The 26,521-nt window shown below is 44.9% G+C and overlaps 1 protein-coding gene across 1 annotated transcript; it reads left to right on the top strand.

Annotated features, from left to right (window-relative positions):
* The first annotated feature begins 10,530 nt into the window (after positions 1–10,530).
* ttc14 (tetratricopeptide repeat domain 14) lies at positions 10,531–20,876 on the top strand. Its single transcript, XM_070832614.1, has 12 exons — positions 10,531–10,791; positions 11,694–11,827; positions 12,252–12,451; positions 12,860–12,944; positions 13,713–13,842; positions 14,023–14,178; positions 14,542–14,613; positions 14,747–14,866; positions 15,830–15,952; positions 17,652–17,769; positions 18,845–18,951; positions 19,083–20,876. Exons 1-12 carry the CDS (start codon positions 10,658–10,660, stop codon positions 20,077–20,079), a joined length of 2,376 nt encoding a protein of 791 aa, XP_070688715.1. The 5' UTR covers positions 10,531–10,657; the 3' UTR covers positions 20,080–20,876.
* Positions 20,877–26,521: the final 5,645 nt, after the last annotated feature.

Raw genomic sequence — 26,521 nt, 5'->3', positions numbered from 1 at the left:
GAGCAGTGGTTGTGGTAGTTGCAGCTGTAGTAGTTGGAACCGTGGTTGTGGTAGCTGCAGCTGTAGTAGTTGGAGCCATGGTTGTGGTAGCTGCAGCTGTAGTAGTTGGAGCCGTGGTTGTGGTAGCTGCAGCTGTAGTAGTTGGAGCCGTGGTTGTGGCAGCTGCAGCTGTAGTAGTTGGAGCAGTGGTAGCTGCAGCTGTAGTAGTTGGAGCCATGGTTGTGGCAGCTGCAGCAGCAGCTGTAGTAGTTGGAGCAGTGGTAGCTGCAGCTGTAGTAGTTGGAGCAGTGGTTGTGGTAGCTGCAGCTGTAGTAGTTGGAGCCGTGGTTGTGGTAGCTGCAGCTGTAGTAGTTGGAGCAGTGGTTGTGGTAGCTGCAGCTGTAGTAGTTGGAGCCGTGGTTGTGGTAGCTGCAGCTGTAGTAGTTGGAGCAGTAGTTGTGGTAGCTGCAGTTGTAGTAGTAGGAGGCAGGGTTGTGGTAACTGCAGTTGTAGTAGTTGGAGCCGGAGTTGTGTTGTCTATAGTTTCAGTAGTAGTGGTTGAAGCAAGAACTGGGGAAAAGGCAGTTGGAGACAAAGTTGTGGTAGCTGCAGCTGTAATAGTTGGAGGTGGAGTTGTCGTGGCTGCTGACATAGTAGTTGGAAGAAGAGTTGTGGTAACTGCTGATGTAGTAGTTGTAGGTGGAGCTATGATAGCTGAAGCTGTAGTAGTTGGGAGTGGAGTTGTGGTAGCTGAAGCTGTAGTAGTTGGAGGTGGAATTGTGATAACAGCAGTTGTGGGAGTTGGAGGTGGAGTTGTGCTGGCTGCTGATGTAGTAGTTGGAGGCAGAGTTGTGGTAGCTATAGTCGTAGTAGTTGGAGGTGGAGTTGTGGTAGCTGAAGCTGTAGTACTTGGAGGTGGGGTTGTGGTAGCTGCAGCTGTAGTAGTTGGAGGTGGAGTTGTGGTGGCTGTAGTAATAGTATTTGGAGGTGGAGTTGTGGTAGCTGCTGATGTAGTTGGAGGCGGAGTTGTGGTAGCTATAGTCGTAGTAGTTGGAGGTGGACTTGTGGTAGCTGAAGCTGTAGTAGTTGGAGGTGGGGTTGTGGTAGCTGCAGCTGTAGTAGTTGGAGCAGTAGTTGTGGTAGCTGCAGTTGTAGTAGTTGGAGCAGTGGTTGTGGTAGCTGCAGCTGTAGTAGTTGGAGCCGTGGTTGTGGTAGCTGCAGCTGTAGTAGTTGGAGCCGTGGTTGTGGTAGCTGCAGCTGTAGTAGTTGGAGCAGTGGTTGTGGTAGCTGCAGCTGTAGTAGTTGGAGCCGTGGTTGTGGCAGCTGCAGCTGTAGTAGTTGGAGCCGTGGTTGTGGTAGCTGCAGCTGTAGTAGTTGGAGCCGTGGTTGTGGTAGCTGCAGCTGTAGTAGTTGGAGCAGTGGTTGTGGCAGCTGCAGCTGTAGTAGTTGGAGCAGTGGTAGCTGCAGCTGTAGTAGTTGGAGCCGTGGTTGTGGTAGCTGCAGCTGTAGTAGTTGGAGCCGTGGTTGTGGTAGCTGCAGCTGTAGTAGTTGGAGCAGTGGTAGCTGCAGCTGTAGTAGTTGGAGCCGTGGTTGTGGTAGCTGCAGCTGTAGTAGTTGGAGCAGTGGTTGTGGTAGCTGCAGCTGTAATAGTTGGAGCTGTGGTTGTGGTAGTTGCAGCTGTAGTAGTTGGAGCAGTGGTAGCTGCAGCTGTAGTAGTTGGAGCAGTGGTTGTGGTAGTTGCAGCTGTAGTAGTTGGAACCGTGGTTGTGGTAGCTGCAGCTGTAGTAGTTGGAGCCATGGTTGTGGTAGCTGCAGCTGTAGTAGTTGGAGCCGTGGTTGTGGTAGCTGCAGCTGTAGTAGTTGGAGCCGTGGTTGTGGCAGCTGCAGCTGTAGTAGTTGGAGCAGTGGTAGCTGCAGCTGTAGTAGTTGGAGCCATGGTTGTGGCAGCTGCAGCAGCAGCTGTAGTAGTTGGAGCAGTGGTAGCTGCAGCTGTAGTAGTTGGAGCAGTGGTTGTGGTAGCTGCAGCTGTAGTAGTTGGAGCAGTGGTTGTGGTAGCTGCAGCTGTAGTAGTTGGAGCCGTGGTTGTGGTAGCTGCAGCTGTAGTAGTTGGAGCCGTGGTTGTGGTAGCTGCAGCTGTAGTAGTTGGAGCCGTGGTTGTGGCAGCTGCAGCTGTAGTAGTTGGAGCCGTGGTTGTGGCAGCTGTAGTAGTTGGAGCCGTGGTTGTGGCAGCTGCAGCTGTAGTAGTTGGAGCAGTGGTAGCTGCAGCTGTAGTAGTTGGAGCCGTGGTTGTGGTAGCTGCAGCTGTAGTAGTTGGAGCCGTGGTTGTGGTAGCTGCAGCTGTAGTAGTTGGAGCAGTGGTAGCTGCAGCTGTAGTAGTTGGAGCAGTGGTTGTGGTAGCTGCAGCTGTAGTAGTTGGAGCCGTGGTTGTGGTAGCTGCAGCTGTAGTAGTTGGAGCAGTGGTTGTGGTAGCTGCAGCTGTAGTAGTTGGAGCCGTGGTTGTGGTAGCTGCAGCTGTAGTAGTTGGAGCCGTGGTTGTGGTAGCTGCAGCTGTAGTAGTTGGAGCCGTGGTTGTGGCAGCTGCAGCTGTAGTAGTTGGAGCAGTGGTAGCTGCAGCTGTAGTAGTTGGAGCCGTGGTTGTGGTAGCTGCAGCTGTAGTAGTTGGAGCAGTGGTAGCTGCAGCTGTAGTAGTTGGAGCCGTGGTTGTGGTAGCTGCAGCTGTAGTAGTTGGAGCCGTGGTTGTGGTAGCTGCAGCTGTAGTAGTTGGAGCAGTGGTAGCTGCAGCTGTAGTAGTTGGAGCAGTGGTTGTGGTAGTTGCAGCTGTAGTAGTTGGAGCCGTGGTTGTGGTAGCTGCAGCTGTAGTAGTTGGAGCCGTGGTTGTGGCAGCTGCAGCTGTAGTAGTTGGAGCCGTGGTTGTGGCAGCTGCAGCTGTAGTAGTTGGAGCAGTGGTAGCTGCAGCTGTAGTAGTTGGAGCAGTGGTAGCTGCAGCTGTAGTAGTTGGAGCAGTGGTTGTGGTAGCTGCAGCTGTAGTAGTTGGAGCTGTGGTTGTGGTAGCTGCAGCTGTAGTAGTTGGAGCCGTGGTTGTGGTAGCTGCAGCTGTAGTAGTTGGAGCAGTGGTAGCTGCAGCTGTAGTAGTTGGAGCCGTGGTTGTGGTAGTTGCAGCTGTAGTAGTTGGAGCCGTGGTTGTGGCAGCTGCAGCTGTAGTAGTTGGAGCCGTGGTTGTGGCAGCTGCAGCTGTAGTAGTTGGAGCAGTGGTAGCTGCAGCTGTAGTAGTTGGAGCAGTGGTTGTGGTAGCTGCAGCTGTAGTAGTTGGAGCTGTGGTTGTGGCAGCTGCAGCTGTAGTAGTTGGAGCCGTGGTTGTGGTAGCTGCAGCTGTAGTAGTTGGAGCAGTGGTAGCTGCAGCTGTAGTAGTTGGAGCCGTGGTTGTGGTAGTTGCAGCTGTAGTAGTTGGAGCCGTGGTTGTGGTAGCTGCAGCTGTAGTAGTTGGAGCTGTGGTTGTGGCAGCTGCAGCTGTAGTAGTTGGAGCCGTGGTTGTGGTAGCTGCAGCTGTAGTAGTTGGAGCAGTGGTAGCTGCAGCTGTAGTAGTTGGAGCCGTGGTTGTGGTAGCTGCAGCTGTAGTAGTTGGAGCCGTGGTTGTGGCAGCTGCAGCTGTAGTAGTTGGAGCCGTGGTTGTGGTAGCTGCAGCTGTAGTAGTTGGAGCCGTGGTTGTGGCAGCTGCAGCTGTAGTAGTTGGAGCCGTGGTTGTGGTAGCTGCAGCTGTAGTAGTTGGAGCCGTGGTTGTGGTAGCTGCAGCTGTAGTAGTTGGAGCCGTGGTTGTGGTAGCTTCAGCTGTAGTAGTTGGAGCAGTGGTTGTGGTAGCTGCAGCTGTAGTAGTTGGAGCCGTGGTTGTGGTAGCTGCAGCTGTAGTAGTTGGAACCGTGGTTGTGGTAGCTGCAGCTGTAGTAGTTGGAGCCATGGTTGTGGTAGTTGCAGCTGTAGTAGTTGGAACTGTGGTTGTGGCAGCTGCAGCTGTAGTAGTTGGAGCCGTGGTTGTGGTAGCTGCAGCTGTAGTAGTTGGAGCCGTGGTTGTGGTAGCTGCAGCTGTAGTAGTTGGAGCCGTGGTTGTGGCAGCTGCAGCTGTAGTAGTTGGAGCAGTGGTAGCTGCAGCTGTAGTAGTTGGAGCCGTGGTTGTGGCAGCTGCAGCTGTAGTAGTTGGAGCAGTGGTAGCTGCAGCTGTAGTAGTTGGAGCAGTGGTTGTGGTAGCTGCAGCTGTAGTAGTTGGAGCAGTGGTAGCTGCAGCTGTAGTAGTTGGAGCAGTGGTTGTGGTAGCTGCAGCTCTAGTAGTTGGAGCCATGGTTGTGGTAGCTGCAGCTGTAGTAGTTGGAGCCGTGGTTGTGGCAGCTGCAGCTGTAGTAGTTGGAGCCGTGGTTGTGGCAGCTGCAGCTGTAGTAGTTGGAGCAGTGGTAGCTGCAGCTGTAGTAGTTGGAGCAGTGGTAGCTGCAGCTGTAGTAGTTGGAGCCGTGGTTGTGGTAGTTGCAGCTGTAGTAGTTGGAGCAGTGGTTGTGGTAGCTGCAGCTGTAGTAGTTGGAGCTGTGGTTGTGGCAGCTGCAGCTGTAGTAGTTGGAGCCGTGGTTGTGGTAGCTGCAGCTGTAGTAGTTGGAGCAGTGGTAGCTGCAGCTGTAGTAGTTGGAGCCGTGGTTGTGGTAGTTGCAGCTGTAGTAGTTGGAGCCGTGGTTGTGGTAGCTGCAGCTGTAGTAGTTGGAGCCGTGGTTGTGGTAGCTGCAGCTGTAGTAGTTGGAGCTGTGGTTGTGGCAGCTGCAGCTGTAGTAGTTGGAGCCGTGGTTGTGGTAGCTGCAGCTGTAGTAGTTGGAGCAGTGGTAGCTGCAGCTGTAGTAGTTGGAGCCGTGGTTGTGGTAGTTGCAGCTGTAGAAGTTGGAGCCGTGGTTGTGGTAGCTGCAGCTGTAGTAGTTGGAACCGTGGTTGTGGTAGCTGCAGCTGTAGTAGTTGGAGCCGTGGTTGTGGTAGTTGCAGCTGTAGTAGTTGGAACTGTGGTTGTGGCAGCTGCAGCTGTAGTAGTTGGAGCCGTGGTTGTGGCAGCTGCAGCTGTAGTAGTTGGAGCCGTGGTTGTGGCAGCTGCAGCTGTAGTAGTTGGAGCAGTGGTAGCTGCAGCTGTAGTAGTTGGAGCCGTGGTAGCTGCAGCTGTAGTAGTTGGAGCAGTGGTTGTGGTAGCTGCAGCTGTAGTAGTTGGAGCAGTGGTTGTGGTAGCTGCAGCTCTAGTAGTTGGAGCCATGGTTGTGGTAGCTGCAGCTGTAGTAGTTGGAGCCGTGGTTGTGGCAGCTGCAGCTGTAGTAGTTGGAGCAGTGGTAGCTGCAGCTGTAGTAGTTGGAGCCGTGGTTGTGGCAGCTGCAGCTGTAGTAGTTGGAGCAGTGGTAGCTGCAGCTGTAGTAGTTGGAGCAGTGGTTGTGGTAGCTGCAGCTGTAGTAGTTGGAGCCGTGGTTGTGGTAGCTGCAGCTGTAGTAGTTGGAGCCGTGGTTGTGGTAGCTGCAGCTGTAGTAGTTGGAGCAGTGGTAGCTGCAGCTGTAGTAGTTGGAGCAGTGGTTGTGGTAGCTGCAGCTGTAGTAGTTGGAGCCGTGGTTGTGGTAGCTGCAGCTGTAGTAGTTGGAGCCGTGGTTGTGGTAGCTGCAGCTGTAGTAGTTGGAGCCGTGGTTGTGGTAGCTGCAGCTGTAGTAGTTGGAGCAGTGGTAGCTGCAGCTGTAGTAGTTGGAGCAGTGGTTGTGGTAGTTGCAGCTGTAGTAGTTGGAGCCGTGGTTGTGGTAGCTGCAGCTGTAGTAGTTGGAGCCGTGGTTGTGGCAGCTGCAGCTGTAGTAGTTGGAGCCGTGGTTGTGGCAGCTGCAGCTGTAGTAGTTGGAGCAGTGGTAGCTGCAGCTGTAGTAGTTGGAGCAGTGGTAGCTGCAGCTGTAGTAGTTGGAGCAGTGGTTGTGGTAGCTGCAGCTGTAGTAGTTGGAGCCGTGGTTGTGGTAGCTGCAGCTGTAGTAGTTGGAGCCGTGGTTGTGGTAGCTGCAGCTGTAGTAGTTGGAACCGTGGTTGTGGTAGCTGCAGCTGTAGTAGTTGGAGCCGTGGTTGTGGTAGTTGCAGCTGTAGTAGTTGGAACCGTGGTTGTGGCAGCTGCAGCTGTAGTAGTTGGAGCCGTGGTTGTGGTAGCTGCAGCTATAGTAGTTGGAGCCGTGGTTGTGGTAGCTTCAGCTGTAGTAGTTGGAGCAATGGTTGTGGTAGCTGCAGCTGTAGTAGTTGGAGCCGTGGTTGTGGTAGCTGCAGCTGTAGTAGTTGGAGCCGTGGTTGTGGCAGCTGCAGCTGTAGTAGTTGGAGCAGTGGTAGCTGCAGCTGTAGTAGTTGGAGCCGTGGTTGTGGTAGTTGCAGCTGTAGTAGTTGGAGCCGTGGTTGTGGTAGCTGCAGCTGTAGTAGTTGGAGCTGTGGTTGTGGCAGCTGCAGCTGTAGTAGTTGGAGCCGTGGTTGTGGTAGCTGCAGCTGTAGTAGTTGGAGCAGTGGTAGCTGCAGCTGTAGTAGTTGGAGCCGTGGTTGTGGTAGCTGCAGCTGTAGTAGTTGGAGCCGTGGTTGTGGTAGCTGCAGCTGTAGTAGTTGGAGCCGTGGTTGTGGCAGCTGGAGCTGTAGTAGTTGGAGCAGTGGTAGCTGCAGCTGTAGTAGTTGGAGCAGTGGTTGTGGTAGCTGCAGCTGTAGTAGTTGGAGCCGTGGTTGTGGTAGCTGCAGCTATAGTAGTTGGAGCAGTGGTTGTGGTAGCTGCAGCTCTAGTAGTTGGAGCCATGGTTGTGGTAGCTGCAGCTGTAGTAGTTGGAGCCGTGGTTGTGGCAGCTGCAGCTGTAGTAGTTGGAGCAGTGGTAGCTGCAGCTGTAGTAGTTGGAGCCGTGGTTGTGGCAGCTGCAGCTGTAGTAGTTGGAGCAGTGGTAGCTGCAGCTGTAGTAGTTGGAGCAGTGGTTGTGGTAGCTGCAGCTGTAGTAGTTGGAGCCGTGGTTGTGGTAGCTGCAGCTGTAGTAGTTGGAGCCGTGGTTGTGGTAGCTGCAGCTGTAGTAGTTGGAGCCGTGGTTGTGGTAGCTGCAGCTGTAGTAGTTGGAGCCGTGGTTGTGGTAGCTGCAGCTGTAGTAGTTGGAGCAGTGGTAGCTGCAGCTGTAGTAGTTGGAGCAGTGGTTGTGGTAGTTGCAGCTGTAGTAGTTGGAGCCGTGGTTGTGGTAGCTGCAGCTGTAGTAGTTGGAGCCGTGGTTGTGGCAGCTGCAGCTGTAGTAGTTGGAGCCGTGGTTGTGGCAGCTGCAGCTGTAGTAGTTGGAGCCGTGGTTGTGGCAGCTGCAGCTGTAGTAGTTGGAGCAGTGGTAGCTGCAGCTGTAGTAGTTGGAGCAGTGGTTGTGGTAGCTGCAGCTGTAGTAGTTGGAGCCGTGGTTGTGGTAGCTGCAGCTGTAGTAGTTGGAACCGTGGTTGTGGTAGCTGCAGCTGTAGTAGTTGGAGCCGTGGTTGTGGTAGTTGCAGCTGTAGTAGTTGGAACCGTGGTTGTGGTAGCTGCAGCTGTAGTAGTTGGAGCCGTGGTTGTGGTAGCTGCAGCTGTAGTAGTTGGAGCTGTGGTTGTGGTAGCTTCAGCTGTAGTAGTTGGAGCCGTGGTTGTGGCAGCTGCAGCTGTAGTAGTTGGAGCCGTGGTTGTGGTAGCTGCAGCTGTAGTAGTTGGAGCAGTGGTTGTGGTAGCTGCAGCTGTAGTAGTTGGAGCAGTGGTTGTGGCAGCTGCAGCTGTAGTAGTTGGAGCAGTGGTTGTGGTAGCTGCAGCTGTAGTAGTTGGAGCCGTGGTTGTGGTAGCTGCAGCTGTAGTAGTTGGAGCCGTGGTTGTGGTAGCTGCAGCTGTAGTAGTTGGAGCCGTGGTTGTGGTAGTTGCAGCTGTAGTAGTTGGAGCCGTGGTTGTGGTAGCTGCAGCTGTAGTAGTTGGAGCCGTGGTTGTGGTAGCTTCAGCTGTAGTAGTTGGAGCAGTGGTTGTGGTAGCTGCAGCTGTAGTAGTTGGAGCCGTGGTTGTGGTAGCTGCAGCTGTAGTAGTTGGAGCCGTGGTTGTGGTAGCTGCAGCTGTAGTAGTTGGAGCAGTGGTTGTGGTAGCTGCAGCTGTAGTAGTTGGAGCTGTGGTTGTGGTAGTTGCAGCTGTAGTAGTTGGAGCAGTGGTTGTGGTAGCTGCAGCTGTAGTAGTTGGAGCCGTGGTTGTGGTAGCTGCAGCTGTAGTAGTTGGAGCAGGTGTAGATGAGGCAGGTGTAGTTGGAGCAGTCGTAGTTGGAGCAGTCATAGTTGGACCAGTCGTAGTTGGAGCAGTCATAGTTGGAGTAGGTGTAGTTGGAGCAGTCATAGTTGGAGTAGGTGTAGATGGAGTAGGTGTAGATGGAGCAGGTGTAGTTGGAGTAGGTGTGCTGGCTGACGTGTTCGCTGCAATCAGAGTTTTCATCACAGTCATTCTTAGTTATGGGCCGACCTCTTTCCATCTCTAACACTAACATCATTTAGGTGCTTCGTCTTGTTTCAGTCGTTGACAGGACGACTCAGACTTCACAGTAAACACAGCCGACGCCATTCATCTCCATTTTAGTCACAGAAGCAATTATTCTATCAAATTAATTCTGATCATTTCGTTTTAAGACGATTCAGCCAAAACGTTAAACATGTTTATAACCATCATATTGTATCAGCTTTTAACCACAAACAGACACATTTAGACAAAGTTATCTTATCTCTTATCTTGCAGTAATTTAAATCAGATTAACTCAAGTTTATCCACTTTGACTATAATTCATTTTTAAAGGAGAGAGGCTAGAATAGATACCATTAACTGTGTAAATGCATAAAATCAGTGCTACTCTTACACAACATGACACATTAGAGACAAGACACAGACAATCACAGGGCATATAATAAAACGTGTGATCAGTATTTACTTTGTGCAGAGGATGCATGCAAATATCCAAGCAAAAATATCCAACAAAGGTGTTTTCTGTCCATGATGAGTGTCACTCCAGGTGCAGGTAGCTGTGGTTTCTGTGCCTCTCTCGGGCTGTCACTCCCTCTGCTGCAGGGGGAGTGACTGGGGGAGGCCTCCGTCTCAGAGGCTACTCTCAGATAACTCGACAAACCAGGTATGTCCCTGACACACATATTTACAAAATATAGCACACTGCAAACACACGTTTAAAACATCTACAGCGACCTTAAAAGATGTTCGTTAAGCTTGTGATAAACTAAGAGGCTGTTAGTTTATCTGCTGTGGAAACCAGCTCAGTGACTGGTGAGGTTTGATAGTCTGAACACGTTTGTCATCAGTGAAATGACTCAGTTCATAATGCACATTTTCAGCTGTAACCACGATGGAAAATGCTCAGCCAGTGTGTCTCAATCCTGTTTTGTATTTTTATATATTTATACTAGTGAGTCTTTAGGATTCACTAAAAAAGATGATACTAAAACCAGAACAGTTTCGGAGCAGAACCAATGGCAGCTTTAGCATTTGAGCCATTTAAAAAATGTTAATGTTTGCTTTGTAATGCTTCCTGGTGAGAATTCAAAACTAATAGTTTACATACATAAATTATGTGCTGGACTTTGATGCTCTTAGTAGTTAGTTATTAAACAACTGCAGTGTAATAAAGGGAATGTATCCTAATGCTTTAGCCAAAGCCAAACCATTAGTGGAAGATTGTCAGGCAGGTTTTATTTCCTATTTATTCTTATTTCTTCTCTTCATCTCTTTGCTTTTCAATCATTAGTACTTTATTTCTCCTGTTATGACGACTTTAATCACAGCCACATGTTGTAAACTCTGAGCTAAGATTCTTTCTAACAAAGAGTATTTGCCTCCACATTCAAAGCAATCAGTATATACTAAGTATGCACTGTACTATCCTCAGTTCAAGCAATAGCTGAAACGTCTTGTATAGTATATTGGTTCATGTAGTAGGATATTTAACTTTTAATATCCACTTCCACTCATTTTATAACACCACATTTGATTGTTGACAGTACATTTTTCACTTAATTGTTATTATTATTTTACTTATTGACCTGTTAATAGATACAATACTCTCTTGTCCTCTCAGCACAGATATATGTAACCTCTGATAAATTATTGTATAAATATCACAAGCCAAAAACGAGTGTGAACCACTGAGCAAGATGTTTTTCTCATTTAAAAATGGGAACAATATAAATTTCTAAGATCATTATATAATTCTATTTTCCATTATTATCAAAAATGCGTTTTATAGATGCGAATTATCATTTTTAGTTAGGAAAAAAAAATCAGCACACAATCGGCCTGCAGTATAGTTCCTAGCTGGAACTAGTTTCACCCGACGGTTTCAGTGTGACACACCTTGCGCATGCGCAGTAGTCCACACCCGTTAGCACACACGGAAATAGTAGTAACGTGAGTTGTAACCGAGCTTATGTCCATTTAACTGTATTTTTCAGCCCGTTCCATAAACAGTTAAACATTTTGCGAGTTTGCTCATGAGGTTTGTTACCTGGCGGGTCTAATGATTTAAAAAATGTCGTCTCCGGTGCAAGATAAACATCCCATTTGCTAAAGTATTTGCTAACAGCTAAATCGATTTAAGCATAGCCAGCGGCTGCTGCATGTTTTTGTACTATGATGTGACCGCAGTCCTGCAAAAACCAGAGGATGGACAGAGATTTGCTGAGGCAGTGTCTGACTTATCACGGAGAATCATTGTTCAACAAACTGAAATGTGAGCAGACAGAAAACCCAGACTTCCAGGCTGTGGTGTCGGACCTGTGCAAGGCCACGTATGAAAGGTATGTGGGGTTCCTGCATGCAGCCGTTAGGGTTCCTGCGTGCAGCCGTTAGGGTTCCTGCATGCAGCCGTTAGGGTTCCTGCATGCAGCCGTTAGGGTTCCTGCATGCAGCCGTTAGGGTTCCTGCATGCAGCCTTTTGTCACGATAGTCTGGAAAATACTCACATGCTTTTACTCTTTACGTTTGTTTTACTTTGACGTTATCAGCTTTGAATTATTAGAGTAAAAACCTCATGTCTTGTATCATCCATGTAATATTTGGTTCCTTTTTTTCCTATTTCTGTTTTTCATTTGCATTGTATGAATATTGTTGATCTCATTTAGGGGTCTAACTAACGATTACTGATCAATGGGACAAAGAGTATGTCTTTGTGGGACAATGATGCCAATGCTGAGTCTAAAATTTGGACAGTTTTGACATGTATCTTTTGCTCATAGTGCAGCAATTAACATGTAAGAAAAATATAATAATAATAATAATCAATGATGTCTGTCTGAAAGTCGTGATTATAAAATAATAATAAACGATGTGAATCAGAGAAAAGACTGTAAAAAAGAAGTCTTAACTTGTGAGAATCTGGAATAAAGGAGTTTTTTTTTTTATTTCTGCCTGAAAATTGACTGATACAAATAATTAGATTTCAAAAGAGTTGCTCATTTTATGGATGTTTTTATCAGTTATTGATTTAGTCTAATTGTTACAGATGTTTGTGATTTGATGTCCTTGTTCTGGAATAAAGATGTAAATTTGGTGCCTGATGAAGATCCATGACAGAAAAGTTGTATCTATAATAAACTCAGTGCTGATTAGTCTGCAAGACTTTTGCAGGACTTCTTCTTCCTATGCTTGGTGGGACATTTGACTAAACAGCCTCTGCTGGACATGTGTGTGTCTCGTGCAGCAGGAGTGAAGGGCAGGGCAGCCTCCTTGTGGAGCAGTTCATTGCCAGGAAGGCCGACATCCTTTTCTGCCCAGCATGGAAAACCGCCACGCATCAACAAGAGGAGCACGAGGAGGAGGAGGAGGAGGCTGCAGGTGTGTGTTGGTGTGACCACCTCTCAGGCTAAGCTGTCAAGTTTGTTAATTTTTTAAAGATCCCTGTCCAAACTAAAGTGCTTGAACAGTTGCCGAACTGTTAAATTACTTCATATTTGCTCTCTTTTCAGTTGGCAAACACCAAAACTTTGCATCATAGCCATTATCTGGTGTTGTTGCTGCTAATGTCAATGATTAGCCAAACCCCTGTTTTCCTCACACACACTAAAATGCTCAACTGGTGTTTTAAAATGTGTTAAACATGGAGCTCCAGTTTTGGTTGAGAAATGCCAGATTAGTGTACACAGAGGTCTAAAAAGTATGTGTTTTAAACTTGAAGTGGTTTAATGTGGATGCAATCTGTCTAGTATAGAGAAATGCATCTTTGTGTGTATGTTTCATTCAACTTTCTGTGCTTCCCCAGAGCCTTATGCCATCATGCCGCCACTGGAGCTGTTCATGGAGGTGTCTTATGAGGACAGAAGAGTCATGATCTACAGGGACTTGGAAAGAGGAGACATCGTGGTGGGCAGGATCAACAACATTAGAGAATACGGCTTCTTTCTCACTCTGATTTGCACGGCCGGAGGACTGAAGAGAGAAATCGAAGACCTGGAGTTGTCTGTAGGTGAACAAGTCAAATCTAATGAATGCACTTGAGTCATGGCTTAAACCTTGTAACAAAACCAGTCCGTCAAACACTGTAGATGCAGAAGACTTGTCAAGCGGCAAGTGATACAGGAAATACCGACTCTGTGGTTGTGTGAATTCCTGATTGAACGGCAGTGAAAATATCCAATGTGTCTGACTAGCTGAGAGCTTATGTAAGCAAAGCCTCATGCTTGACATTCATGCAATTTGTGCACCTCAGCTTTAAATAAACCATATTATTGCCCACTGAACCATATTCTGCAGAAAGGCGCTGGTGTGCTCTCAGATGTTATGTGTTCCCTCTTCCAAACTAGCCCAATGTTCTTTTCTCTCTCCAAATATTTCTTGACTCTTATGTTTTCCTTTGCTTGCTACCTTTAGGCTCTCTGTCACATCAGAGAAATTCCCTCCTCTGGCAGCCATGATGATCCTCTGTCCTACTACCAGATCGGGGACTTCATCAGAGGTGACTCTTTAACAAAAATACATCAGGCTTGTTTTCACCCACAAAAACCACCAATCATATATCACAACTCTTTTCAGAGGTCCATAAATTGGTAGGAATGCCTTAAGCCCTGTTCAAACCAACATGAGCACAGTGTTAAAAAGGCTCCTGTGAAAACACCCAAAACAAAACTAAGGGGTTGTTGAAGTGACCAGCAGGTAGTTGACTAGCAGCTTGTTAAGTTCCTCCTCGTATTAATACAAAGCATGCACAGTGGTTTGGCCTTTGATAAGCTTTCAAACTCATATATCTGTCATCTCAAACTGTCCTCCCTGGCTCATCTTTAATCGTCTTATTGTCTGAAACAAACACACACAGAACCTGTTTTCAGTCTCATCCACTGTAAGATGCCAATATGCTGTGGCGAAACTGAAGCCTCAATGGCTTTTGGACACATTGAAATGTCGCGTCTCTCTCATCTGGCAGAAAAAGCAGCGATACAGTTTATGTTTTATGTCATGTTTTTCTTCCTGTTGTCATAAACCCAAAGATATTCAGTTTACTGTGACTTAAAACAAACCAGAGATTATTTGACATTTTTGCTTAAAAAAATCACGTAAATGACAAATTACCAAAGAAGTAGTTGACTTATTTTTTTGTCAGATGATTGAAGCTGTACAGTATTTTTATATGTGCATTATTTTCAAACATCTGCTGCCAATCACATGTTGTTCAGGCTGAAACATTTGTTAAACCCTCTCTTATGTTCTGCGCTTTCTCGGTTTGTAGCTGCGGTGAAAGACATCGACCGCTACCAGGAGAAGATCACGGTTTCCCTCCACCAGGCGTCTCTCTCTCCCAGCGTGGATCACGTCAAACTGGGTGTGGTTCCCCGTGAGGAGCTGCCTATACATTACAGGTAGCTGAACAACATGACACGACGTGAGAAAATGAAACAAGCACAGCTAATTGTGGCGTGAATCTCTATAAGTGGAATAATCTCTTTTAGTGTTTTCCAGTTATCATTAAGTTCTAGCATGGGACACTGACTCCTCTCCTCTCCTCTCCTCTCCTCTCCTCTCCTCTCCTCTCCTCTCAGTCGTAGCGTTCGTGCAGCCGCTGACTCCAGTGAAACGTATGAGTGCATACTGAGGAGTTGCCATGGTTACCACAACCCCTCTGTGGTGGACTACCTGCTGGAGAAGGTGGGCGTTAGTGACACCCACCCACCATCCATGATGAGAGGACTGCAGAGGTGAACACATTTTGTTGGGTTTTGAGGATCGCATGCTTATCGACAGGCTGCTCGTTTATCTAATTAGTGTTACTTCTGTCTGATCACCAAATGTCAAGGAAAGATGCGTAATGAGAGACTTTAGTTTATGTAAGTTATGTGAGTAGTGCTTCAGGCTGGGAAATCTAAGGACACCGAGGACATAGTTATCCTTTGAATTCAGTTTTCTGTGCCCTTGAAATCAAACTGATAGCTAATGGGTTTGGGTTAATGGGTTAGCTAGTGGGTTTGCTCGTAAACAGTGGCGCCCTTCAGGGAAGCCCTCAGCTTTGACAGAGCAGTGGTTTGATGAGTTCTTCCCTGTTGTGCCTCTTTTCTCCACAGTAAACTTTTCCAGGAGGAGGATTTTGCCTCTGCAATCCGGAAGAAGCAGTCTGCATCATGGGCCTTGAAGTGGTAATGCTAAACCTTTAACTTTGACCAGTGCCTTCATGTTTCATTGGTCTCACATAGTTATCATAGTGTGAAGTGAACAGCTCAATAGTTTGTCTTCCTCTGACCCGTTCTCTTGTGTTCCTTGTTCTTTCAGCGTCCGTGCAGGTGTCGATCACTTCAAACATGGCCGTCACGTGGAAGCCATGAATGAATACAACAAAGCCTTGGACATCGACACCAAAAATGTGGAAGCTCTGGTGGCACGTGGAGCTCTGTGAGTTTATTCTTCTCTTCTTAACTTCATACAGCCTTCTCCTATTGCTGTCTAACTCTGGTTTGGTGTCATGAGTCCCAGTAATTACCGTGGGCCTACATCCTCTGGAAAGATTTGAATTATTAGAGCTTGCATTGCATACCCACACTTGGAGTTTAACATGCCATCAACTTGATGTATGTTAGTTTAGTGAATGTTAAAAGAAAGTTGTTGTGCTTTTAAATCAGAGATAGTTGATGTATTTTTGTCCTTAACTGTATGTGAGATTTGAAAAGTTGGTGACAAAGAGTATGACAATAATTCAGATGCCACACCTGTTCCTGTTATTATGTCACTGTCAGTGTTCCGGTTAAAAGCTGCCTTTGTTTTGGTTCCAAAGAAAACACTTCTAATTTATGTCTTCGAGCCCTGCTGAAGTGCTCCGATGACATAACACACAGGCGAATCATTTATAAATTGCACAACAGATAAATAATCACAAAATGTTCTTGTATGTCTTTGCATTATTTTTTCTCTTACATTGAAACGCATTAGTGACGCGTTAAAGATCTTTACAGTAATATTGTAAAAGCAGGTCTATACGAAAAACAAAATGAATGGGGGGGATATTCAAAGGAGAAGATCTGAAGTTCTGAGACTTAAGTTGTTCTCAGATATTCTCTAAGATTAAATTGTTACATTTTACCAGAAAAATTGAGAACGAAAAATTTTTAATAGTCTGAAATTATAGTCATATTTGTGACAAAAAACTTTGGAAATTGGTGTTTTGATTCTTATTATATTACCTCCCCTTCCATTTATTTATCTAGTCATGCATTCATTCATTCATTTATGTATGTATTTATGTAATTACATATTTATTATGCCCTTGAAGGTCTAAGCGGTTTGACATAAGCCTTTAAAAGAAAATAACATCAGTCATGATGATTGGATTGGTTTTTAGATGCTTTTTGTCATCCACAGCTATGCTAACAAAGGCAGCATCATGAAAGCTATAACGGACTTTGAAGTGGCCCTGGAGAACTGTCCAGATCACCGCAACGCCAAGAAGTACCTCTGCCAGACGCTGGTGGAGAGAGGAAAACAGTAAGTAGTGCTGCCTTTTGGTTCTGAGGCGTAAGATGTCTGGATTGATTGCTGTGCTGTTAAAGTAAAAGGAAAATAATAATGCTGACTGTTTCTGGAGCAGTTCCTTCACAGTGTGTCTGTCCTGGTTGTTTTGGTGAATAAAAAAAGTTTATGTTAGATATTTTACTCCAAGCTCCAGTTTGCATACAAGTTCAGAAAGACTGGGATCAGTGACAAATATGCTCGACTGTTAGTTGAAGTTGTATTTTGTCGGTGAAGATCTGGTGCCTGGTGTATTTTGATTTTATTCATGAATTTATTTTTTATTCTTTATTTAATGGCAACAGGGCACATTAATGAACATCAGTATAAAAACACAAGGCGTAGACATACTGGAGTTAGCAAGAATGCTAGTTTACGCTCGTGGTCCCTAAGGAGGTAACGTGTGAGAAACAAGTGACAATAATGAAATACAAACATGCAAGTAGAAAAAAAAAACCATGTCAGATTAAAAGTGATCAAAGGTCTGATCAGCCTGGAGCCACTGGTTGAGATGGGTCTTAAAGGTGGGACGACACTCCCTCATTACGACCGGTCGGCTGTTCCAGTATTTCCTCCCCTTTACTGACAGACACAGTTTGTCCTAATGTGGCACCTCCCAGCGCCCTCTAGTGGAGGTCCTGCTGCAGATGCTACTGTCAGCTTTCTGACTACTGACCTCACCTGAACTCGGTGGGACAAACATACGTGAGGTGTTATGCATTAAACAAATATCCAGAATGAGGAGAGCTTCTGTGCTCTTGCCTTGTGCTGCAAGCTTTACTGCCTGTTGATGGTTTTGGGACTCTCACTCACCTGCAAGAGATGTTAGCATTATTACTGCTGTCGGTTCTCAGATCTATCAGATCAGTCTATCAAAGTGTAGTGCATGTATTAGTACAGTAGTTATTATAGTATTTCTAATGTCCACATATAAGCTTTCATGACACCGTGGTAATAAGTTGTATCGCACCCTACAGCAGGAAAAGTTTGTCAGCCTTTTCTATGTTAACACAAATTAGATTACATTTGCTGAGTGAAATGGTAGCAACTAAGGAAGCCAAACTTTATTTATAAAGCACATTTTATTACAGGCGAGATGATGTGAATGCTGCAGCCACAAACACTTTATTGACAGTGAAAAAATAAAACATTAGTAATTATGAAAAGCAACTATCAGTGAAAATGAACAAGATGCAAAGGAAGTTAACTATTCACGATGTCAGCAGTATCACTTAAACCTCATGCTAAGTCAGGATAGAAATATTGTGATTTGGAAACCCTCTTTTATGGCACTGCTGGAAGCACTGAACTGTAATTAGAGGGTTAAAACGCTGCCCTGGCATTAGCAGGTTAGCTCAGTGTCAGGGCCAGGGTTCAGGTCAATGCTGGTAAATGAGGGAAGTTAAGTTTACAGCCTGAAATGATTGATTTTATCCGATTAACTGCATCACAATGTGGTCAATCTGTCTTGTTAGATGTATCAGTCAACGCTGAAGAGACGTCACAAAAGAATGACAGAAATGCTGTTTAAGAACAGACAAGCGAGCATCAACTGGTCTGGTTAGTTCCCGTAATCTGAACGAGGCCAGCGTGGAGATGGGATTGGTAACAAGAATACTGTAATATATGTGACCTAAATTAGTCAGAGGTCTGTTGTTCTTCTGTGTTTGTGTAGGCTTGAAGAACAGGAGAAACTAGTGACAGCGGAGGGATTGTACCGGAGGGCTCTGACTCTCGATGACTCGAACCCTGAGGCGCAGGAGGCCCTGCACAAGATCACAGACACCATACAGGTGAGCGGGCACACACACACACACACACACACACACACACACACACACACACACAGCCCTGTGTGTGTGTATAAGGCCTAATTATCTAAACACTAAAGAACATATCGAGGCTTTATTAAAGGGCTAGTTCAGAGTTTTTGAAGTGGGGTTGTATGAGGTTAATCATTTCCTTACAGTAGACTGCAGTCAGTTGCAAAATGTATTTTAGCCACCTAAAAAATGTACACTGACATCAGATAGCCCTCTACACAGGTGACTGAAGCCTCTTTTCCTCTTTGCGCCTTTCAAATCCACCAGACTCCATTGACAAAAACAGTAATTTTACGTTGCAGAACATGAGATTTGCCAGTCTGCTGCTGCCTTGATGGGTTCCTTTGTTTGTGTTATTGTGTGACTGTGGTGTGTTAAATGACTGATCTGAACTAATGTGCCAGTGAATTGATTGAGGCAGTGCTGCTGTGAACAACAATTTGAATTTCATACGTTAATGCATACATATTCCCGACACTGTGGTTTGTAATACTGATGAAGTGTGTTGGTGTGTGTGTGTGTCTGCGACCCTGGGACGCTGCCCTTTGACCCTCCAACTGCCATGTCTTCGTCACCTGACTTGCGGGGCCGGAAAAAATAAACTGCACAACGTCAACGACTCCTCCACTGGACACTGATGTGCGCTGTGTCCCCGGTCCAAATACGGTAATGTTGAATCCTTCTGTGTCTCAATGGGGAACAAATGCTCTTTTGTTTTCTCTGCCTGCACCTCTGTCCATCCATCTGTTTCCATGACAACTGCGGTGCTCCTGGATCACACCACTTCTTCTGTGGTAAATAAATGACTCTTCGCATATCTCTCGATCGTTCTTCGATCATCTCTGGTAACGTACTTCTGCCCTTCCTTATTCTTCCGCATACCTTTTACCCCCCACGAATAACTGAATAAATTAATGAATGATTACCGTTTTCGGGGTCTCTGTTGCATGTCTTGGGTCATGGCGTGTGTGTGTTTGAATATGTCTCTCTGGACTTTTGCCTGCCATTGTCATGTCTTGCCTTGCGTTGCCTGGCGACCGTAAAGAAATCGATTCGCCTGCGTGAAGAAGCGCTGGCTAAGAAGGAGGTTAAAGCCACGAGCAGCCAGACCAGCGCTGAGAAATTGCGTAAGATCTTAAAAGAGGAGAAGAGGTGAGTTGGCTGTGATGTTTCAAAGGTACAGAAGTGAATCTACAGCTGATAAAGGCGTGGAGGTCATCCCATAACTTCAAGCATCAGCTGTCTTGTGAGAATATAATTTTCAGTGAATGTCTCTCCTACAGGATGAAGAAAAAACGTAAGAGATCAGCCTCTTCCTCTTCATCAGCCTCTACTTCCTCCAGGAGCTCCTCTTCTTCCTCATCGTCGTCCTCCTCTCGCAGGAGGTCCAAAAAGAAGAAAAAGAAGAGGAGGAGGTCTGAGCGGGGAAGTAAGCGCCATCGCAGGATCTCCTCACGGGAGAGCCGGAAGAGTGAGGAGGGTAAGAGCAAGAAAGACCAGAAGGAGGAAGAGGAGGACGAGGTGGAGTGGTTTCCCGCTCCTCCCAACACCTCCGCCACTTTTCTCAACCAGAGGGGAGGCCCGGGGTTTGGAGAGAGGGTGGGGGAGGAGGTGGAGGAGAGGGATGCAGACGACAGAAGGATCTGCCAGCTGTATTCTCTGTCGGCAGCTTCAGACAATGAAGAGTCTGACTCCTCGCGCAGAGAAAGGAAGAGAAGGGACAGAGAGGAGGGCAAGACGGGGAGAAGCAAAAACAGTATGAGCGGGAGCCCAGAAAGGGAGGAGAGGGTGAGCAGGGAGAGAGGGACGGAGGATAACAGGAAAGACAGGAGAGACAGCGACTCCAAGAGGAGGAGTAGCTTAGACGAGAGCAGGAAGAGGAAAGTGTCCTGCTCGTCGGCCGAGTCTGAGTATTCACGGAAGTCCAGTTTCAAGTCAGAATATGTAGGGAACTGTGGTTCGGCCTCCAAACACTTGGAGAGTAGCATGAGACACAAGAGGAACTCCTTCGATGGCGGTACGTATGAGCAGAGAGGGAGGGAGGACAATCGGAGGGTAGAAGAGGCAAAAAGAGAGAAGAACGACAGAAAGGGGAAAGCAGAGGAAGAGCGCAGCAGGTCAGAGGGAGGAAACGGTACAAGATCAGAAGCTGGAAATCATAACAAGCAGGAAGGTTTGATGTCAGGAGAAAGGCCTAAAAAGGACCTCCCATCGAACCTCTTAAATATTTTCAATCAGATTGCCCAGTTTGAGAAGGAGAAAGGAGTCAGGCCTAAATAATAACTCAATCAAAAGTCCAGAATGTGCCAAATACTAGTGAAACGAGACTTTGAAATTGTTCCTTGAATTCATTCATTCATTCTGGACTCCACATCAAGACAACACTGCTGAAGCAATGGCCAAATGTGTCACTGAATGTGTCCAGTGTCCCCAGTTGTTGTACGTTGCCTTCAGTGTTAGAGAGAAAAAAAAGACGTTTTACTTTGAAAAGTCTTCTTCTTTGTGGTAGATTTAAGGCCTCCTGTTATGAGCAACTGTGATATTATTCGCTGGATCGTAGCCGTTTCAAAATGTATTAAAATGTTCCTCTGAAAGGGTCGAGACTATCATTTAAACTCAGTAAATACTTTCCCAAATAATGTGATAACTTGTAACTGGTGATTATTACTGTATTTCAAGAAGAGAACAGTTTCCACTTAGTATAACATTATCAATAACTACAGATTAGACCTTAAATTCATATGTTTGCCCATTCAGAGGGTCATTTTAATGCACATTTTGACAGGTTTTATATTATTCGGCAAGTCTGGCGTCACATCAGCTGCTGCAGGCTTTAATATCTCTTGTTTTATGTTCATTTTAAGTTTAGACTGTCTCTGTTAAAGAAGATGCTGCCTTATGTTCACTGCCTTGTGCCATTTCAAGCCTTTGTTGAACCTTTTCCCAAACAACCTGACTGTTAGTACCACAGTACCTTTTCAAGCTTTACACAATACCGATGTCCAAGTTGTACTTCAAACACATTTTCTCCTGTAGTAAAACAAACTCAGTTCAACTAATAAAGCATCTGAACTGTTTTAAGGCCTCATGATTGGATGATTTTCACTTCTGTTCTTTTTCTTTTTGATTGTCAGAGTTTGAAAGACTTTTGCTTTTTAAAGCATCCGTTAGTGAATTTAAAGAATAAATCACCTACACGAAATACAATAAATTCCAAAGCATCACAGCAACAATATGACTTTGTCCTTCCCTCTTTCAGGCAGGAACATTTGATCAAAAAGTGAAAGTACATTTTTTTTCCCAGGAGTATAATTGATATTCAACACTTCATTATTTAGAACTAATAGAAATGAAAAAATGTTCTTTTCATAATTATCCTATAATTTTACTCTCAGAATGTAGTTGATGTAACTCTTATTACAGTTTTCTAGGCTTATTGTCAACATACATTTTCATTCAAACATCTACACATTTTTATACTTCTAATTCTGTGTATTATATTGTTTTTAAGCAGCTAATACCAGATATTGACCACTGATATGAGGGATATGGTCACATACACTACTCAGAAAAAGTTAGGGATATTCGACTTTCAGGTGAAATATATGGAAAATGTAAAAAATGAATGCTACAGTGATATTATATCATGAAAGTAGGGCATTTAAGTAGAAGCATGCACTGGTGATTTTATTCATCTTAAACAATTTATTGAAAGAAAATCACCAACAGTGGTAGGTATACCACAACAAAAATGTTCAGTGTCTCAATAAATTGGGATGTGGCCAAAGGACGTCCACTCCTCTCCTTTCTGTGACTCTTCCAGTCTCTGTATCACTGTTCCAACCTCCTGATGACACTCTGTGACCCTCTAAGCTCAGTGAACACCTCCGTCTGAGGACTTCCTGTTTGAAGCCTCCAGTGTTGAGGTGCTGCTGATCAACTGTTAGGTGTCGTCTTGGTCTCATGATGTCAGAATGTGAACAGCACGATGAGGAGGACTGTTTAAATACCAATTCTAACTGAAGCAGGAAATGTATTGGTGGATTCATGGATCAAACCTGTTGTGAATGTTGCTGTTAAGCTTCTTGTTAGAGAACAGCAACTGGTGCAGAAAGTACTGAGACACTGAACAGTTGGACATGTGCATTCAAAGGTTTAGAGAAGGTCACATTAAGTTCACCTGGAAAGGTTAGAATGCATTTTAGGTTCATCCTGAAATTTCACCTGAAAGCCGAATATCCCTAACTTTTTGTGAGTAGTGTGTGTCCAGAGCTTGTGGATAAGGGAAGTATCGGAGCCATTTATTCAGTTTGGTTGTTTGTCTTTGTGCTTATTTTGTTGTAATACTGTTTTGTGCACTGAGGGGGGTGTCACCTCCATTGAGACTGCATTCATGTAGGAATACAATCAGGTGTGATGCATGCCAGGTGAGGCACACAGGTTTTTGTAGGGCGCACAGCAGCGTAGCACTTATTGGATAGCCACTATAGGAAGCCTCTCCTCTACATTTGTCACAGCAGGGATTCACATCTGGGTAAATAGGAGATAGTTTGGCTTAGAACACATGGGCCCTGTGCACCACCTTATTAAATGAACATGTATGATAGAGGACAGCATCAGCATCCAAGGTCAAATGACTGCTGTACCATTAAAAGAGTCAAAGTTTTAACTCGTCGGTTGCAAAGGGCTTGCATGTTCAAGGACAGAGTGCATGATGATGTAAATGCAACAGTGCAGAAAAGCTCTCTTCAAACCTGGTTGTGGAAATATTCAGCTGTGGGGCTGTTTCAAGTGACTTGCACAGGATCAGCCACACACCTGCCAGAGAGAAATACCACTGTATTTTGCAGAGGCATGCTACCCCTTCTGGCAGTAATATGTGTGGAAGAGGATTCATTTTCCAGCAGGATATTGATCCTGAACATGCATGGAAGCTACTGTGTGCCAGGCCTGTTTGAAGTCCAAGGAAGGCTTGTGTGGCGTTCCCTCCACAGTCACCTGACCGAAACTTCAGTGAAGAAAACTGGGAAAAGTCTAAAAGTGAAAAGGCGAAATGGTCAGCAACATCACAAGACACTGTTTCTCCTGGGGTTGGTTAGTGGGATTTTGTTTGTGGTGCTCACGTCATGTGGATTAGCCAGAATAACTTGAATGATGTTTCTGGAAAGACACTTTTATACATATATTTTTACATATTTATACATATTAACATATTGTTTCTTTCCAGAAACATATATATATATATATATATATATATATATGTGTGTGTGTGTGTGGTTCTCAGACTTTTTGCCTTTAGCACCAACAGCTTCTTGACATTTTTTTTCCTGATATATCTAAACAACTATATAAGTTTGCCATAAAATTTGATACAGACATTCGTCGTCCCCAGATAATTCTTTGTAAAAACTCCCGACTTTTCATTGAGCATCATTACCAAGTCACCTTAGCTTGTGATCAAATACCTTGCGAATCTAATCACATCCTCATCATCCTCAGCTTTGTGTTTAAAATGTAAGCATGCTAACACACTAAATTAGGATTTTACGCATTATACCTGCTCCACATCAATATGCCAACATTATGTTAAGCCCGTTAACATGCTGACATTAGCATTAAGCACATAGCATAGCTGTGCACAGGTCAGTCTCTTACACTGTGCTGTAAAACCTCTGATGCTGTACGAGGAAAGCTTGATAATTCATTCTTGACGTTGGTAACAGCAGTTGACAAAACTATCTCCTCTCACGGTCACGAAGCGTGGTCTTTATGCGCAGATGATGTTTGCTCAGCTGTCATAAAACTGAAGCTTTCCATGACTTTGAGCAGTTTTAGGAGAGTGATTAAGGGGAAGAGATATTTCCTCCTTTTCTTTGTCACGTCATGCTATTCTGTGGATGCAACGTGAAAGACGATGGCCCAACCACATCTGGTTGTCTCTCATCCTTCAACTTATAAATTCAAACCCAAAGTGGCATTATGGCTTATTGGTGCTTTAAGCTACTTGGTGTCACGTATTTGATTAAATAACCGGACACACACACACATGCCAGTGGGTTTGCGACCAGCCGTGCGTCGCCCCGTCCCAAAGTAGCTTACTTTAGGCTTAGCTGGCAACCTCTCGCTCTCCTCCTCCATCATTACTGGTTCCATCATCAGTGATGCAGTGGAGAGGCTACATGTCCCAGTCTATCTTGTTAGGGCAGATTAACCACTAATATACAGGCGCTAAGGAAGCCTCTTCATCTAATGCTGTACACACAGACTCCTGATCCTGTCCTTTCTGTCTCGGACGCCTGACATCTTAATCTTTATGAATACTGACTACAGGAGATCCTGCTGGTCTCATTGAGTGCTCACTCTGTGGGTCATCATTAGTCCTTTAAAGAGCCACTGGAGGAGTTTTTGGTCCTGAGCAAGACGCATCACTGAGCACATGGATTATCCGGGCGCTATTATCCTAAAAATTACTGGTATATGGATTGCAGTCTGATTTTGCTCCTCACTTTCAATTATACTTGTCAAACACTGGATACAACAAAAATAGGACACACTGAAATGTGATGTCACCTCATAATGGCAATAATATGGTGTTCATCCAAATGTAGTATATTTTATTCCACTTACTTATCACCAGTCTGCAAACCTCATCCAATTAAATGTACTATATTTGTTGATATAAAAACAAAAAAAAGACTGTGAGACTCTGACTGTGTCTCTATCAGACCCCTCAGGGCTTCAGACTGTGGCGCTCTGGTTGCTCCCAGAATAAGATCAGGAGCTGGTAAAGCTGGTTTTAGTTACTGTGGATCTGCCCTGTGGAGTGGTCGGCCTGGTCTGATGTGGTCTGATGTGGTTTGATGAGCTGCAGACAATGAAAAGCATATCTACACTTGAAACTAAACTGAAAACCCTCCTGTCCTGTTCTCAGCACTATGACCAGTGTTAGTGTGTGTGTTTCGGTCTTAAACATGCTTCATGTTTTGAATGTAAAGCACATTGAAAACACATTATTTCTCTGTAATGAAACATGCTCCATAAATAAAGTGGTCACGCCTTAAAAGAGACAACTAGTCAACCCTTTGTTAATCTATAAAACCAGACCTTTATATACTTCTAGCCGCCACAAATTCAGCGTACTTAAGTAGCACTCTGCAGTACAGAGGACGACATCACAAACATCGTATAATAAGGCCACTGAGATCATCGAGAGGCCCACAAATCTCTCCGCAAAATTGTTTTATAATAATGATAATAGTGCTACTATCACTACTACCACTGATAATAATAATAGTGATAATAGTGCTACTATCACTACTACCACTAATAATAATAATAATAATAATAGTGTAGTGATAATAATAAACATACTTTATTTACTGTACTGTTGTACATGGTTGAACCATATCTGCCCTTTATAGTATAGTAGTTATACAGTATATCGTTGAATAGTCATACAGTATAGTAGTTATAGTAGAAACTGCTCTGGTGCTCCTGGAAAGCCTCCTCTGCACTTAAAGGTTCCTTGATAAAAGGAAACAAGGTCCCTGTCACTCTACAGATGTGTCGGATCTGCAGTTGTGCAGCTCTCCACTGGAGGGCAGTGGGACACTGTGTCTGTGGACACCAGCAGAGGGAAATACAGCACAGTGGTCCTCTGCCCATCCGTGCTGATGGAGCTGACGCCTTTGTTGAAGTTAGAAATTACATTTTACATGAAATGTATGTTTACATTCATCTTTCACATTTACATTCATTTGTGCACCCGAAACCGACAAAGTGTTCCATTTTAGCGGCTTCAACGAAGACGCAGTCGAAGTGGTTCCTAGTGGCAGGGGTGCTGCAAGGAATTCTGGGTCCCTGAAACATGTTTCAGTCGGGACCCTGAATCAGTCGTGTAATATAATATGTTAGAAAGATAAAACATCCATAATCCATGATATTTTCTCAGGCCCCTGTCCAGCGCTGATTCATTTAAAGATTTTATTTCCACGCCTGCTAATGAGATGTGTTTTAGCAACTTTTGGGTGCAAAGAACCCTGCAAAGTCAGAGGAAATACTGTTTTTGATTTTGATTTTACTACAAAAGAAAAAAGTCTCTTTTTAGTTTTAAGATTAGAATAAAACAAAATGTGAATAATAACAGACATTCAAATAATGTGTACAGGGAACAATGTGGATTGGAGCAATAAGAAATCAACGATAGGTAGATGGAAAGAAAGAAAAAGAAAACCCACTAAAGTTGCTGCTGATGATTATTTTCTTCATTAATCAATTCATTGTTTTGTCAGTGAGATGTCAGAATATCGTAGAAGATGCCCATCATAGTTTCCCTGAGCCAAAGGTGTCTTATTCAGTTTATTTATTTTGTCTGACCAACGGCTCAAAACAGAAAAATACACAGTTAACTATCACAGAAGACAGAGAAAAGCAGAAAACCATCACACTAGAGAGGCTACAACTGGAAAATGTTTGGCATATTTGCTTGAACAATTACTTAACAGAACATTTACATATATTCATTGGAACATTGTATAATTGTGCACCATTTTGCATCCCATGGTAGATGTAGTTAGTGGTGCATAAACCAGCATATATTCACTTTATTCACCTCTTAGGCTTGAGTATATGACAGATGTGCTTCTTATATGTCATAGTAATTACTTATTAATGTACATTATGAGGGTATGGTCCTTTAAGGAAAAGAAAAACCGTGCCTTTT

Source organism: Pempheris klunzingeri, chromosome 6 (assembly GCF_042242105.1).
Source record: "Pempheris klunzingeri isolate RE-2024b chromosome 6, fPemKlu1.hap1, whole genome shotgun sequence".
Lineage (NCBI taxonomy): Eukaryota > Metazoa > Chordata > Actinopteri > Acropomatiformes > Pempheridae > Pempheris > Pempheris klunzingeri.
Note: the sequence above shows the minus strand (reverse complement) of the source record. Positions and strands in the feature narration are given on the sequence as shown.